This window comes from Pyxicephalus adspersus, chromosome 4 (genome assembly GCF_032062135.1).
Source record: "Pyxicephalus adspersus chromosome 4, UCB_Pads_2.0, whole genome shotgun sequence".
In the NCBI taxonomy this organism is placed as follows: Eukaryota; Metazoa; Chordata; class Amphibia; order Anura; family Pyxicephalidae; genus Pyxicephalus; species Pyxicephalus adspersus.
Genome location: NC_092861.1, coordinates 7346433 through 7360348, shown reverse-complemented (window position 1 = coordinate 7360348; position 13916 = coordinate 7346433). Strand labels below are relative to the sequence as shown.

Genomic DNA, 13916 nt, shown 5'->3' with positions numbered 1-13916 from the left:
CAGGAGAGGAGTAATCAGACCTCTATGGAGGGTCATGTTGGAGAGTATGATATCCTGGTGGTAGTTGTTATCAGACTGGTAAAAAGAAGACATGGAGCGGAGTAATCAGACCTCTATGGAGGGCCATGTTGGAGAGTATGATGGGAATATCATACCATTAGTGGTAATAGTGACCATGCGGTCAATATCGGGTCCATAATGAGTGTAATCCAAGAGGAGGTGAAAAGGCCGGGAGCAGAGTATTTTGTACTTGACAGAGGGAAAGCTGGAGTTATATTATCCCACTTGTATGTGTCATAAAAAGTCCTATGGGTCATGTTAGAGAGTATGATATTCCATAATAGATGTAATTAGAATGGTAGAAGGAAGGCCATCGGAGGAGAGTGTGATATCCCAGTGGTAGGTGTAATCGCGAAGGTACGGAGAAGGTCAGGAGCAGAATATTTTCTTCCGTATGGAGGGTCATGTTGGAAGGTCTGGTATTCTGATGATGGGTGTAATCTGAAAGGTAAGGCCAGGTGCATAGTATTTTCTATTTTATGTAGGGCATGTAGAAGGTATGATATGCCAGCAGTGGGCCATGTTGGGAAAAAAAATTATCCCAATGTTCATTTTTCTCAGAAAGGTAGAAGAACAGGAGCAGAGTAATTTCTACCTTATGGAGGTCATGTGGTTGGTGTAATCAGATCCCTATGGAGGGTCATGTTGGGGAGTATGATATCCCTGTGGTGGGTTTAATCAGAAAGGTAAAGATAGTTAGGAACAGAATATGTTCTTCCAAATGGAGGGTTATGTTGGAAGGTGTGATATTCTGATGATTAGTGTAATCTGAAATGTAAGGGAAGGCCAGAAGCAGAGTCTTTTTTTACTTTTTGTAGGGCATGTTGGAGGTATAATATCTCACTGGTGGTTGTAATCAGACCTCTATGGAGGTCATGTGGTGGGTGTAATCAGATACCTATAGAGGGTCATGTTGGAGAGTAAGATATGCCAATTATCCGTGCAATCGGAAAGGTGGAAAGAAAGTCAGGAGCAGAATATTTTTTCGATATGTTGGGTCATGTTGGAAGATGTGATGGGTGTAATCTGAAGGAAAGGGAAGACCAGGTGCAGAGGATTTTCTACCTTATGTAGGGCATGTTGAAGGTAGGATATCCCATTGATGGTTGTAATCAGACCTCTATGGAGGGTCATGTTGGAGAGTAAGATATCCCAATGGTAGGTGTAATCAGAAAGGTAGAGAGAAAGTCAATTTGAAAGGTAGGGGGAAGGTCAGGATCAGATTTTCCTTCCACATGGTGGTCACATTGGAGATTGTGATATTGTGATGTGCTTGGCTGTAATCAGGAAGTTGATAGGAGATCCAGAACAGAGTATTCTCCAGGGATATAAAGTGCAGTAAGTGGGTTACTACTTTTTTTTTACCATTTCTTTAGTAATAAAGAGATGTGGGACAAAGGGTGGAATTCGTTTATATCCATCTGTTTCATCTGTTTCCTAAATCTTCCAATTTAGAAAGTTTGTTAGATTTTTTTTTGGCAATGTACTTTAGGCTACAGCATGCTTTTTACATGCATGTAAATATTCTTATCTTTGGACTTTTTAATGTTTTACCTTAGACATGACTGTCTTGATTGTACCTGAAACTCACAGTTCAATATTAAACAAATGGTCCTTGTTAATTATAAGGTTCCAGGATCCTAGCAATTCTCCCTGCGTTATCAATAATAACCAGGATGTGATTCTTGTTGTTGACATACAATGGAGCCGTTTTATCCCCCGGAGCTGTACAGAAAACTGAGTTGGATCCTCATCAGCTGCAGATGCTGTTGGGCTACACATGAAATGACTTATTGAAATTCACCCCGGCAGAGAGCACACCTGGAATTGTTTAACATTTAATGAATGAATGAGACTGCGAGGGTAAAACGTGAACACTGCCTGCAAAATCCTTTCATCCCCTGCCAAGCATCTCCTGGCCCGGCTAACATTTTAACAGATTGTGAAAGCTCCAGTTAGCAGTCAGGTGTTGAGCAGAAGGCTGCAATAAAACCAGGCCGGGTCTCTTCTTAAAAATAGCCTTTCAGCGCACTTTGAAAAGCCTATTAGGTTGCATCTTCTGAGCTTGATAAATTGTAAAGCGTTTTATTAATTAGCATTACTTCGTATACTGTCTTGCTGTCAGTCAGCCTGTCTTCTCGGTGGCCGATTGCCCCCATCTCATGGAGTTCAATAGAGGAATCTGTCAGTAAAAGAATCTGTCATGCCATAGAACAGTTTCTCAACTAGGGTTCAATAGACTCTTATGGTGCCTCGAAAGGTTGCTAGTGATTTCCTGAGCTGGGACTGATTAAACGCCCATCTGTTAGTGCTTCCATATTTTTGGGACCAACACCACTTTGCAGAGCCAACTACATGACTCATGTAACCATTTTTCTTGTCTGTAAGGGTGGCTTTCTGGCTAGTTGCTGGTCAGTCGGAAGAATGCCACCCTTACAGATAGCCAAAAAGATCATTGGTCCAATATGACTGTGCCCCTGGGTACAAAACCAGCTTTTTGGTGTGGAGGACCTTGAGTGTCCTTCACTGAGCCTTGACCTCAACCCTACCTGAACACCTTGGAAGGTTGATTGTTAGCTCTTCCAATCCAACATCAGTACGTGACCTTACAAATGGGTGTAAATTCCCACAGACAACCTCCACCATCTTACGGAAAACCTTCCCAGATGAGTCCAGGCTGATTTGGTGGCTAATTTGAGCCAATTACATAATAATGCCTACGATTTTGCAATAGGTATAGATAGACTTGGTTACCAGCCTGCAAAATGTTATCCCCATTACCACCAGGATAGCTATTTTATACCATTTTCTGGCAATATCATCTCCTACTTTAGTTTATAGTGGTTTTGTATAGTACATAAAAGTGGTCAACTATAGTATAGATCACTTGGAATTGTTTTTGCGGAGGGTTTCAGCTGACCTACTGCTGGTCTGGCTCTCATGTCAAAGACAAATACACTATATGGCCAAAAGTATACAAGCACCATTCTCCAGACAGAATCCCTAAATACCGTGCTTCCATCCTTGTGGTCACAGTTTGGTGAAGGCTCTTTTCTGTTCCAGAATCACTGGGTACAAAACCAGCTTCATAAAGATGTAATTTGTTTGGTGGGAAGGACCTTGAGTGTCCTTCACTGTGTCTTGACCTCAACCTTACTTGAACTCCAATGGGATAAATTGGAATGTTGATTGTTACGTAACTCTTCTCATGGCGCATCAGCACAAAACTTCCCAAATGGGCATAAATTCCTAAAGACACCCTCCACCATCTTATAGAAACTCTACCAAGATTTGTCCAGGCTGTTTTGTCTGCCAGTTGCATAATACCGCCCTCGATTTTGGAATAGGTATAGACGGATATAGTGAGGGTGAGTTGTCCACAAACAATCGGTCATACAGCGGTTGGTATCTTCAAGTTGGACTCAATTTTACAGTTCATGGACTCAATTTGGAACTTTAGCAGTTACTGATGATAATGATTTACATGGTTCTGAACATTTTACCATGGATGTCAAGAACAATAAAAACTTCTATAGATTAGATTAGAAATCAGGACATTTTCTCATGGTTTATCATAGCTCTCACGATGCATTATGGGATTCTGGCGGAGACTGTTACAGATCGGGAAATGTGCCAGCTCACTCAGCCTCCATCTGTGTTTTATTATGAGTAGTAGTAGCATTTGTGTGTTTATTTTCCCTTATTTCCCCACTCGTAGTAAGCCGGGAATCTGTGACACAGCACTGAGAATCTGCGCATTGTTATCTCAGCATATTCATTATTCCACATTAATTAAACAGCTCGTGCCAGAAGAGTTTAATTATCCATTCCATGCACTGTTTTTCTAACTCAGGCAGTTTTCTGCCTTCATATTGACTTGCCACACACATGCTAAAGCTGAAAGCAGGCTTACAATGGGAGTGGTTGTTCAGAGAGTTGATCAGCAAAGGGGTTAGGATCTCAATTAGCGTTACAGATTGAAAAGAATACAAGGTGGGTGTTCATTGTGATGTTGTGCGTTAATAGCCAGCAACTATGAATAACGGCATGAGGAAAGATCACAAAGGAAGAGGTGGAAATTATGTTTATACACCCCCCATATATACACCTCCTTCCTTGCCAGTTAGGGAGACACAACCACAAAGATTTAAAATAGAACTATTTGTTAAAATATATTTGCTGCATTGCTTTATTTATAAGTTCATCTGCACTTTTCTGTTAATACCCCTGCAAAAGTTCCACAAATGCTCAATGATCCTGCTAGGGAAGTCCACCAATTCCATATCTACAGCTCTGAAGGAGCAACAAAGGCTTGTATTACTGCATTAGGGAGGTATGTTCTGAGCAGGTTGATGGAGAATTGACAGGTTTATATTTGAGTGTGGGCTCTGGAGCAGTGTTTATCTGTCTTTTTAACGTGGTGGAACCCTTGAAATAACTTTCAGGTGTTCAGGGAACCCCTGCTATAATTACTCTAGCCACAGCACAGTACATTAATATGGTGGCCCTTGGCAAGAATGCCTCTTATATTGCTGGCCATTGGGAAGAATGTCACTCTTACAGACAGCCAAAAAGATCATTGGTGTCACTAAAAGCAGACCTAAACTCAAATTTTTTACTTTGCTTAAAAGGGTAGACAACCCTTTTATTTAAAGTCAAAACTTTATTTTTATTTTTTTTAAGTGCAACACGCTTTTAAAAAAAAAAAAAGGCTGCCTCGCCTTTCTGTCTTGATCACTGCGGCGATCAAGAACCCAGAAGAAGATGTTGTCCTGGACCACAGACGAATACCAGGAAGGACGCAGCGCTAAAATAAATAAACCTCCCAATGGATCTGCCGGAATAAAGGTAAGTAGGTTTTTGTTTTTGTTTTTTGAGTTTTGTTCTGCTTTAAACTGACCTGAGAAGCACAAATTGCTCATGGAACCTCTAGCAACCTATGGAGGAACCTTGGTTGAAAAACATTGCTGTGAAGGATTAAATAAGCTTATTTTTGATACTGAATAGATTAACCCATGGTTGTCCATCCCTTTTCAGTTTTATCTCCAAAGTAATGCCCCCTCCTACATATAGTCAATTCCCGATGTTTGTCTTTTATCTCAGGCCCAAGCCTCCAGCTCTCCTCACTCTTCTCCAAGCCATGGTGCCAGTCGCCCTATGCCTATGCCAGTCCGCTCCACCTCAGCCGGTTCCACTCCTACCCATGTACCTCAGGACTCCATAGCTGGTCTGGGAGATGTACAGGAAGCCTTTGCACACGGTGAGTCCCAATTCTGTATACATAAATGTGGGGAGAATGCAGTATCAACCCAAGTCTTGAATGTAGGTATCGCTCCAATACTTTTCTAGATCGAAGCAAGCTGAATATACTATTTTATCTATTTTTGTAACTTTATCTAACAACAGAGGAGAGTTAAAGAGTTTCTTGCTCACAAATACTTGGAACCTCTGCTGTAACTACTTATTTGTAGATAGGCATCATTGCATTTTTCCTGCAAATTTTAATTGTGTGGCTCACCCACATTGCTTCCCAGCCTAAAACATATGAAATATTTATGCACCATATTTAGGTTTAGATCACAGACTCTTAGCAGACTACAAATGCCTGCCACAAATGAGCTTAAACTTTAATGTCCTTATCACAAATGCATGCTGGGTCAACCACATGCGAGTTAACCTATCGATATACTTACTGATAATGTACAGCTGGAGGAAATCTAAATATTACAAAACCCACACCCCTGATGAAAATTGTGGACAGTTCTCCCCTTCTATTCTTGCTGGATAGCCATTGCACCCCTTATGCAGTCTTGCTCAATGGTGTTCTTACATGAGTGCAAAGCAAAGTGGTAATAATGGCCCAGGGCTTCTATTCCCCAAGCGTCCTTTGTGCCCAGATCACACAGGAAACCCACCCCTATTTTGTTCTGGTGGACCCAAGACTTTTGTTCTGTACATTACATAGGTATAACTAAAAAGCAGTTTGGGATTCAAGGAACCACATAGGTTTCATCAGTTGCAAGCCAGGAACATTATTCGCCCACACTTACCAGCCAATGTTATCAGCCAACGTAGCCAGCTAAAAAAAAAAGCCACCTTAATCAGTCTCCCTGTTGCCCATCCACCCGTAGCATGCATACTTCTGTGCTCTAACTGCTGAAAATCAGTTTAGTAATGCAGAGGCAGCCCAAGTCACATAGTGCTTTGCTGTAAATGGACATTGGTTTACCCCACTATGGCTAGGGTGACCAGTGACTATGAAATGACTATGCCTTCTTCTGTTTTTTAGGTACCAGAAGAAACCTGCGTAGCGACTTACTGGTAGCCGCAGACTCCATTACAAACACCATGTCTTCCCTGGTGAAGGAGCTGCATTCAGGTAAGTGACTGGCCAGCAAGGTACTTAACTTCTTTTAAATTGCTAAAGGTGCATCAGGCAAATATGATTATTCTGACTGTCCCATGAAGGTTATATCTTATCCTATCGTATCTAACCTTATCATATTATACGAGTGTTGCCTGTAGTTCTCAGAAAAAGGTTCCTTGGGATTGTGTAAGGAGAGGATGCAGGGTTTACCAGAAGCACTGTGAAATGCTGTCTGAATCTCTATGCAAGAAATTATGTGGCAATTCTGGGGAGCTTCAATCATCTCTGCTGGATGTTTTACTTATTTTATATTATAGAATATATAAAAGAACGAACTGAAGGAAATAAATATGGCTGGGGACAGGGACTAGTAAATCGTAAAGTCACTCTGTCACAACACAGCAACTTACAAGAGCATGGTAAGCTGCATTTTCCAATGGCTCATTTTAAAACTCCACTGTTTCACTGTTTTCTAGCTTTTAGAAGTTTTGATTCATTCAGAGCAATTGCAGGGCATCATACTTCCTTGCACGCTCCCAATTACTCTTATGTCCTGTAGTGATGTATGAGTTAGTGGGAGAATCCAATACATGTAGCACGGGGAGCAAATATTCACACATTCAAACCTGCAGGTAGCAGTGTTATTCTAAGACACAAACTACTACAATAGTAAGAACAGAGCTTTTTCCTTTACAAGGCCCGTACGGTAGGATCAATTAATAGTGGAGAATCCAAGAAATACAAAGAGCCACCAGGCAGCTTCATACTGTTAGCAATAGCAATACCTAATAGCAATAGTGATAATAATGCAGGCAGCCTGGTAAAGACGCTATGAGGGTATAGTGTTGGTCTAAAATCCTGAATAGGTGATGTTGGTTGTTTTCTACATTTATGGGATGAATTCTCAGGATGAAGATAAAACGCATAAAACTCTCCCTCATAAAGCTCCATTCCAACGCTAAATTGATGCTGAAAATGATTATTACTGATCATTTCCAGTGGCAGTAAAATAAGCCAGCACTACACAGACCACACTTTTCTATGGAGAAAGAAGGCGAAAGAACAAGCAGGTGTCCCACTCCATCCTCCCCATTAAAAACCTGCCATTCAGGTTGGTCATTTAGTCACCCGGCAAGACGGATCAATAAATGTTATCGGGAAGACAGCTTTGCAGTTTGCTTGACTTTTACCAGAAACAATTGGGCATTGTTTAATTTACAGCACTGCTTAATATGTTGATGTTATATAAAAACTGTTTAACAATAATAATAATAATAATAATAATTGATGCACAGCTTTAACCTGTCTCCCACTCTTTGCTGTCTGCTAAGAAAAAAATCCTAACAGTCATCTTTACCTATCAGCACCTCTGGACTCCTACAGATTGCTGATCCCAGGCCACAGGTAAAGCTTCATACAGATGCTAGAAGTTTGTTCCCAAAATTATTCCTAATTATCTGTGAAAATCTCAAATCAATTAGCAGTCTATTGACGTTGTTTAGCGACCCACAGCATCAGATCTCTAAACAACCAACTAGTATTATTTTACTAATAGTAAGGCTCAGCTTGGCACTTCCAGCTCGTCTTCCATCCTCACCATAAAATAAAACAGGTTGCTTGACATCTACTGATTCACCTGGCCTGTACAGTATTCAGTCTTAATGTTACCTGGAACGATTACTGACTCAGGACTGATCACTGATTTCAGGCAACAATCAATTAACATCTCTATGTTGTTTATAAGTGAGCTTTGCCCAAGGGTGTTCAGACAGACAGCCAATGAGATCCCTACCATATTTCTTTATACTAGGGGTATATATATATATATAACATATTATGAAGTGCTGTACATTAAATAGGGGCATATATACATACAAGCAGGTACATGGGCAACAGGCAGTTTTGTTATGGCAGCAGACACTGAAATGGATTGGGTCTGTATTGGTGATACACTTGGGTAATGTACAACTTAAGTGATGTATAAAATTATCGACTTGAAAAGCAGGTAGATTACAATTACAAATGATTGTCTGTATGTACCTACAATATTGTACAAAGTTCCAAACATATTACGTAGCCATGTAAGTATAGTTAACATTAAGTATCTCATATTTTAAAATGATCCTATTCGTATACCTCATATCATTGAATTATTTCACACAATTCAAAAACTTCTCAAAGCCTATACCCAAATCTCATAAGGATTTTGTATTATATCCTTGATCAGTAAGTGTGATGTCGTCCTAAAACAATCCGGATAAGTTCTCTATATATGAGGAGATGGGTAGGTTGTAATGCATTTATTTGACCAAAGATGCATCTTCCTAAATTATTAGGAGCCGCGTTTTCTAAATATAATCCATATAAAAATATCAGTAAATACAATGCTCAGTATAATATACGCTAATCATGCCTCACTATAATAAATAATCATTATATTGCAATATTATTATAAATATCACATAAATTGTTCATAGAGCATCTCCTAACAAACATCTGGAAAATCTGGAAAATGTTGTCTGATCTGATTTGTACCTAAAATGTCAATGTTTCCTGAAGTTGGCACTTTAGGCGATGGTCATCTGTTCGCAAAATCCGCCAACCTTCTGAAAAGCTAGTTACACCACCAAATCACCACTACTCAGGGACGCCCATGCATGTGTTAGGTGCTCAAGCCCAGCTTTTTTGGCCAGCCATTGAATGTTGTGGCTTTTTATCTCTCAGCAGAGGAGGGAGCTGATGAGGAAGAGGAGAAAGTACACAATGGAAAGGACAGAGGTGAGACGAGTGATGGATATAGGCAAATAAAAGCAGCACAGAGGATTTGTGGTGTGTATAACTGTCATGCTTTTTCTGTATCTCTCAGGTTAGGATCCCACACACAGAACAACACGGTGATTCAAGTAAGTGTGCATGTTCTAGGATGTACTGGGTTCTTGGAGGAGATTGCAGGTGTACACAGTGGGAGTTTATATATCTTTTACCTATAATAACCTAATATTTAACATATCACATTGCCTGCCTTACCAGGATAAGGTGGTGGACCTGCTATGGCTGCCAGCCGCATAAATTTTCTCCAGGGTTATTGGGTATTAAAAACCTGTGCTGTGTGGTCATGTGTCCAGTGGGCAAGATGATAAAGATTCTGATCCGATAGCCATTTCTAATTTACTGTTGGAGACATGCAGTCTGTACCAGCTGAAAGGGGAGCAATCAGAAAAGAATTTGGAGAGTTTGGTGAGAACCAGATACCACCTGGATAGTAATTGCTTTCTGACACTACATATGTCCGCTACAGCTTTCCCCCACCTGGTTAAAAAAAATTCTGGGGTGAACACAAAATCATATATGTTGTATAAGATTATTTTAAGCTTTTTTTATAATGCAATATTGGAGACATTGGAGCTCGTGTGGTACCAATACTGGCCAAGCAGTTCCATTAACCAAACATGGCACATCATCCTTTATATGGGTTCTGTATTAGTCACCTAATAATGTTCTCCCCGGCCCCTTTTGGCTGGGCGCACCACCCAGAACTTTCCAGTAATTACTCGGCTGTTTTACAGTTGGTCACAATACAGGAGTTGCCGCCTAGCCCATGGAAAATACTGCCTACCCATCAGTATTTCCTAATTGTGTTTTTTTTCTCCCGCAACAGGCACAGCGAGCCCTCCCGTATCCATGTACTCTCCGAAACCACCATGCCGCATTTCCACAGCCAGCCGAGATGTGACGAGGGATATCTTGTTCGTGCATGCTCAATGTAACATAAAACATGCGTGTTACTGGGCCATGGACCATCATGTCGCTGGACAGGACTGAGTGTGTGTATGTGAGTGTGTGCGCGCGCAATTGTTATGGATGAAGAGGCCGGGGGGACACTGTGACTCCGCCCCCAGCTGCAGGTCCCGCTAACACTGGAACACATGATCCTGCGCACACGGGAACAAGCTGTAGGTGTATCATGGTATATCCTATGTGGGTGTGTGTGCGTCTGCTCTGCAGAATGTGGTACATTTCATGTTCAAATGTTTACATAATAATAAATGTGTCTGTCTGTCAGATCATCGCGTGTCATTATGATGTCATCGCACTGTAGCGCTGCTTTTATGAGGTCGGGATCAAGGCCTGGATGACCAAATTAAGCAATGCCAGGAAATATTGGTTAACCTGGCAATGACTAATTCATCATACATATTCCTTTTTAAAGCTGAACTCCAGGAATGAAAATCTTTACCCCCCTTACAGCAGGTCCCCCTCCACACTGCAATGGCTAGCTGCTTATTTAGCCTTAGGGATAATGAATAAGGAGATATACACATTTTTCTTTAAGTTGGGTGGAAAGAAGCTGTAGGTGGGTGGCATCCCCTTTATGGTGACCCAACATTTCAGTAACCACTGAAAAACAGCCGGTTACTGAAAACTGCTGGGTGGTGCACCCCACTAAAAGGGGCTGGGGAGAGCACTGCTACATTGTTTGGAAGGATGGAGAGAGCCTGCTGACAATCTAGGATGGCAGAACGGGGCCATCTTCTGGGGGGGGAAGGAATAAGGTAAATACATCACCTTGTTAATCATCAAGGTTATTCCTTGCATTTGGAAGATGGACCCACTGCTAAGGATAAAAATGTTTTCTCTCTGGACTCTCAGTCATCAAAATGATGTTTAGTAATGGTTTGGAGTGGCATTAGTAATGAAGAAGCCATATGCAAACAGGCTGCCCTGTTCTATTATGGTGGTGATAGTTCCCACATTCCCTTCACCATCATCATGGAACATAGCAGTCTGTTTGCATATCCCTTGAGTAATACTACTGTACTTCACGAGGCTCCCTGCTGCACCTTCACCATTAGAAATCACGTTCTGCCCCTCATATTAATCATTAAAGCTGATCTGTTTCACCATTATTGGCCCAACAGATTACAGAAAGTCAGCAGACAAAGGTGAGATCAAACCAAATCATATTGTGTAATGATAATCTGGCCTTTGTACGCAGCCTATAAGATGTAAGCCAAAACTTTTATTTGTTTTAATAAATCCCCTGCTATGTATTTATTATAACTTGGAAAATGGAAAAAAATGGATAAATAATACAGTTTTGATTATTCTACATTTTCAAATTGTTAATAAGTTGTTTTTTTACACACTGTATGCACTGTGACCTCCTCATCATGCCAGCTTCAGCTGTCACTGCGAGCCTTTGTGACAGTGGGCATTTGTGGGTGTGATTGTAAACAACCCTCATGTGATCCTTAAGATTGGCTGCCATTATGATTGGTTAATTAGTTACCAGAGGTTATTTAAGGCCGGCAGTTGTCTATTATAGGTATAGGAGCATGCTGATGGTTCCTAATTAACATCTACATAAACTATTTTGCTGCCAAACTATTTTTAAAGCAGAAGACCCTTTGGATATCTTTATGACAACTTTTATATCACATGGTTTTACCACTGCTGTTTTTCATCCCCTTTTAATATTTATATATATATATATATATATATATATATATATATATGTTTATTTATATATATACATGGTAAAGGTGGGAATTGAGTGAATTGCTACTGAAAATGCCAAGTGACTAAAAAACTTTGACAAGGGCAATGTTCCATGGGTGATAAAAATGTAGAATTACTCGTATCACCCTGGTATGCTTGATCATACAGATTATGTATTGCACAACAGTCATTTATTTGTTTTTTTTTGTTTTGTTTAGTTTTTTAATATATGTTCATATTTTATTGATTCTTTGTTTACTTTGACTTTATTGCAATCACAGGGAAAGTGACAACAAGAGACCCCCCAATGCCCCACAGCACTCCCCTATATAGTTCAGTCCACCGCTTCCACACAGTGTAGGGGACCTTCTCTGCAGCATCCTGGCAATGGACAGGCCTTTCGACTCAGTCTGAAGCTGCTTTCTAAAGGAAATAACCTGTAGGACTTTTCACACTCTTGATGACGCTTTTGCATAAAGTATTCTTATCCCTGCCGGATTGCTTCATTACCCTATAAAAGCTTAAGTCTCACATGAGCAGCGTTGGTTACATCATGTCAGCCTGGTCAATCAAGGTGGCTGAAAACGAAAAGCAGGAACAGAGGAAGAAAAAAGATGGCAGTGCCCATGATGGAACGGGAACTGGTGAGTATATTATATAAAGTTTATTATTGCTTTAGGTTGCCCCATGTTTGATATCATTATCAAGCAAGGGTTACATTTATGGTGTCATCAAACAACCACTTTATCAAAGTACATAATGCTGGTCTGATATGTTGTACCCATTCTAATTTTGGTGAGAACATGCAGAATTTCCAGTTTACCTAGAAGCATTATTTGGTTGTTTCCATAGCCTAAAGCTGACATTAGGTGGATGGGACAGGAAAATCTACTCTTACAGTGGGACTCCCCCATGCATTCCAAGGGCTAGTTTTTGTATAGGGTACCAGGTTACCTTACTTCTCCCACAGGCTGCTCCTCTATACAGCTCATCCATGGGTCATAGGAATGGCCCAGTGGCTGGCAGGCGACACATTTATCCGTGGATACATACTGAGTTTTGCCAGCACCAATGGAGTGCAAAAAAAGCAGTATGGGCAATGGATGCAGAAAGCTGCCAGATGAACACCTAAAACAGCTGCTATATTCAGATTCCAGGGCATTTGTGCAGAGCTTGACCTGAACAAAGCCCAAGTTACATATATTTTGCAATCAATATACTTTTTCAGATCATTTCTAACCGTCATGTGATGCACATGGGACTTGACAATATGGTGTCAGTGTAAAATGCAAACCCTGCATGACACTGGGGAAAGATATAGAACTGAACATTTTCTATGACAATATAAGCTTAGCCTTATCCCCAACTGGCATCGTGACCTTACATGCAGCCAGACAGCTGGGCCTGGACAGACGGTACATCATGGTTATGTCACCCTGGCATCTCATACAGATGTTGGACCTCTGCGGTAACATAAGCTCCCTGTGAAGTGTGCACACTGCCCGGGAAGATCTGGCCTCTCGGGACCAGAGCCAAGCCGCCTGCCTGGCTGGCATTATGCCCTACCATTGACACTTATCTTAATCATGTTCTGCATTTAAAGGACCAATCCAGGCATTCAATAACTGCTAATGACAACTCTATAAAGTGTGAATATCTCTAACATGAGTTTTATGGAATTCATTCCTAATTAAATGAATTTCAGCCTCCTCCTCATGCTGTCATGTTTGGGTGGTGCTGGGATCAGGGAACACTTCAGATGCATTTTCACATATGGAAGGTGAAGAATTACTGGCACCTAAAACAGCCAGGTACAAAATGTTAATATTTGGAGTCTGTCCAAATGAAAAGTGGTCTTGTTCTAAAGGAGTGGTACGTTAATGTATTTTATTTTTTATGAGATCTCTGTGCAGCTAATAAAATATTCACATCTAATCCAGGCAGCCATCATTGAATAGTCATCAATGGCAACCTGTATGTTTGCTTCAAA

At 40.8% G+C, this 13916-nt stretch overlaps 1 protein-coding gene across 4 annotated transcripts in view; it reads left to right on the top strand.

Annotated features, from left to right (window-relative positions):
- The window catches only part of DTNB (dystrobrevin beta), a 73283-nt gene extending 62794 nt beyond the window's left edge, over nt 1-10489 (top strand). For all 4 annotated transcript variants that reach the window (XM_072407312.1, XM_072407309.1, XM_072407311.1 and 1 more), the window contains 5 exons: nt 5164-5320; nt 6350-6439; nt 9152-9205; nt 9294-9330; nt 10086-10489. In XM_072407312.1, coding sequence (XP_072263413.1) covers nt 5164-5320; nt 6350-6439; nt 9152-9205; nt 9294-9298 — 306 coding nt within the window. In that variant the 3' untranslated portion in view covers nt 9299-9330; nt 10086-10489. The remainder of the gene's footprint in view (nt 1-5163; nt 5321-6349; nt 6440-9151; nt 9206-9293; nt 9331-10085) is intronic.
- Nucleotides 10490-13916: the final 3427 nt, after the last annotated feature.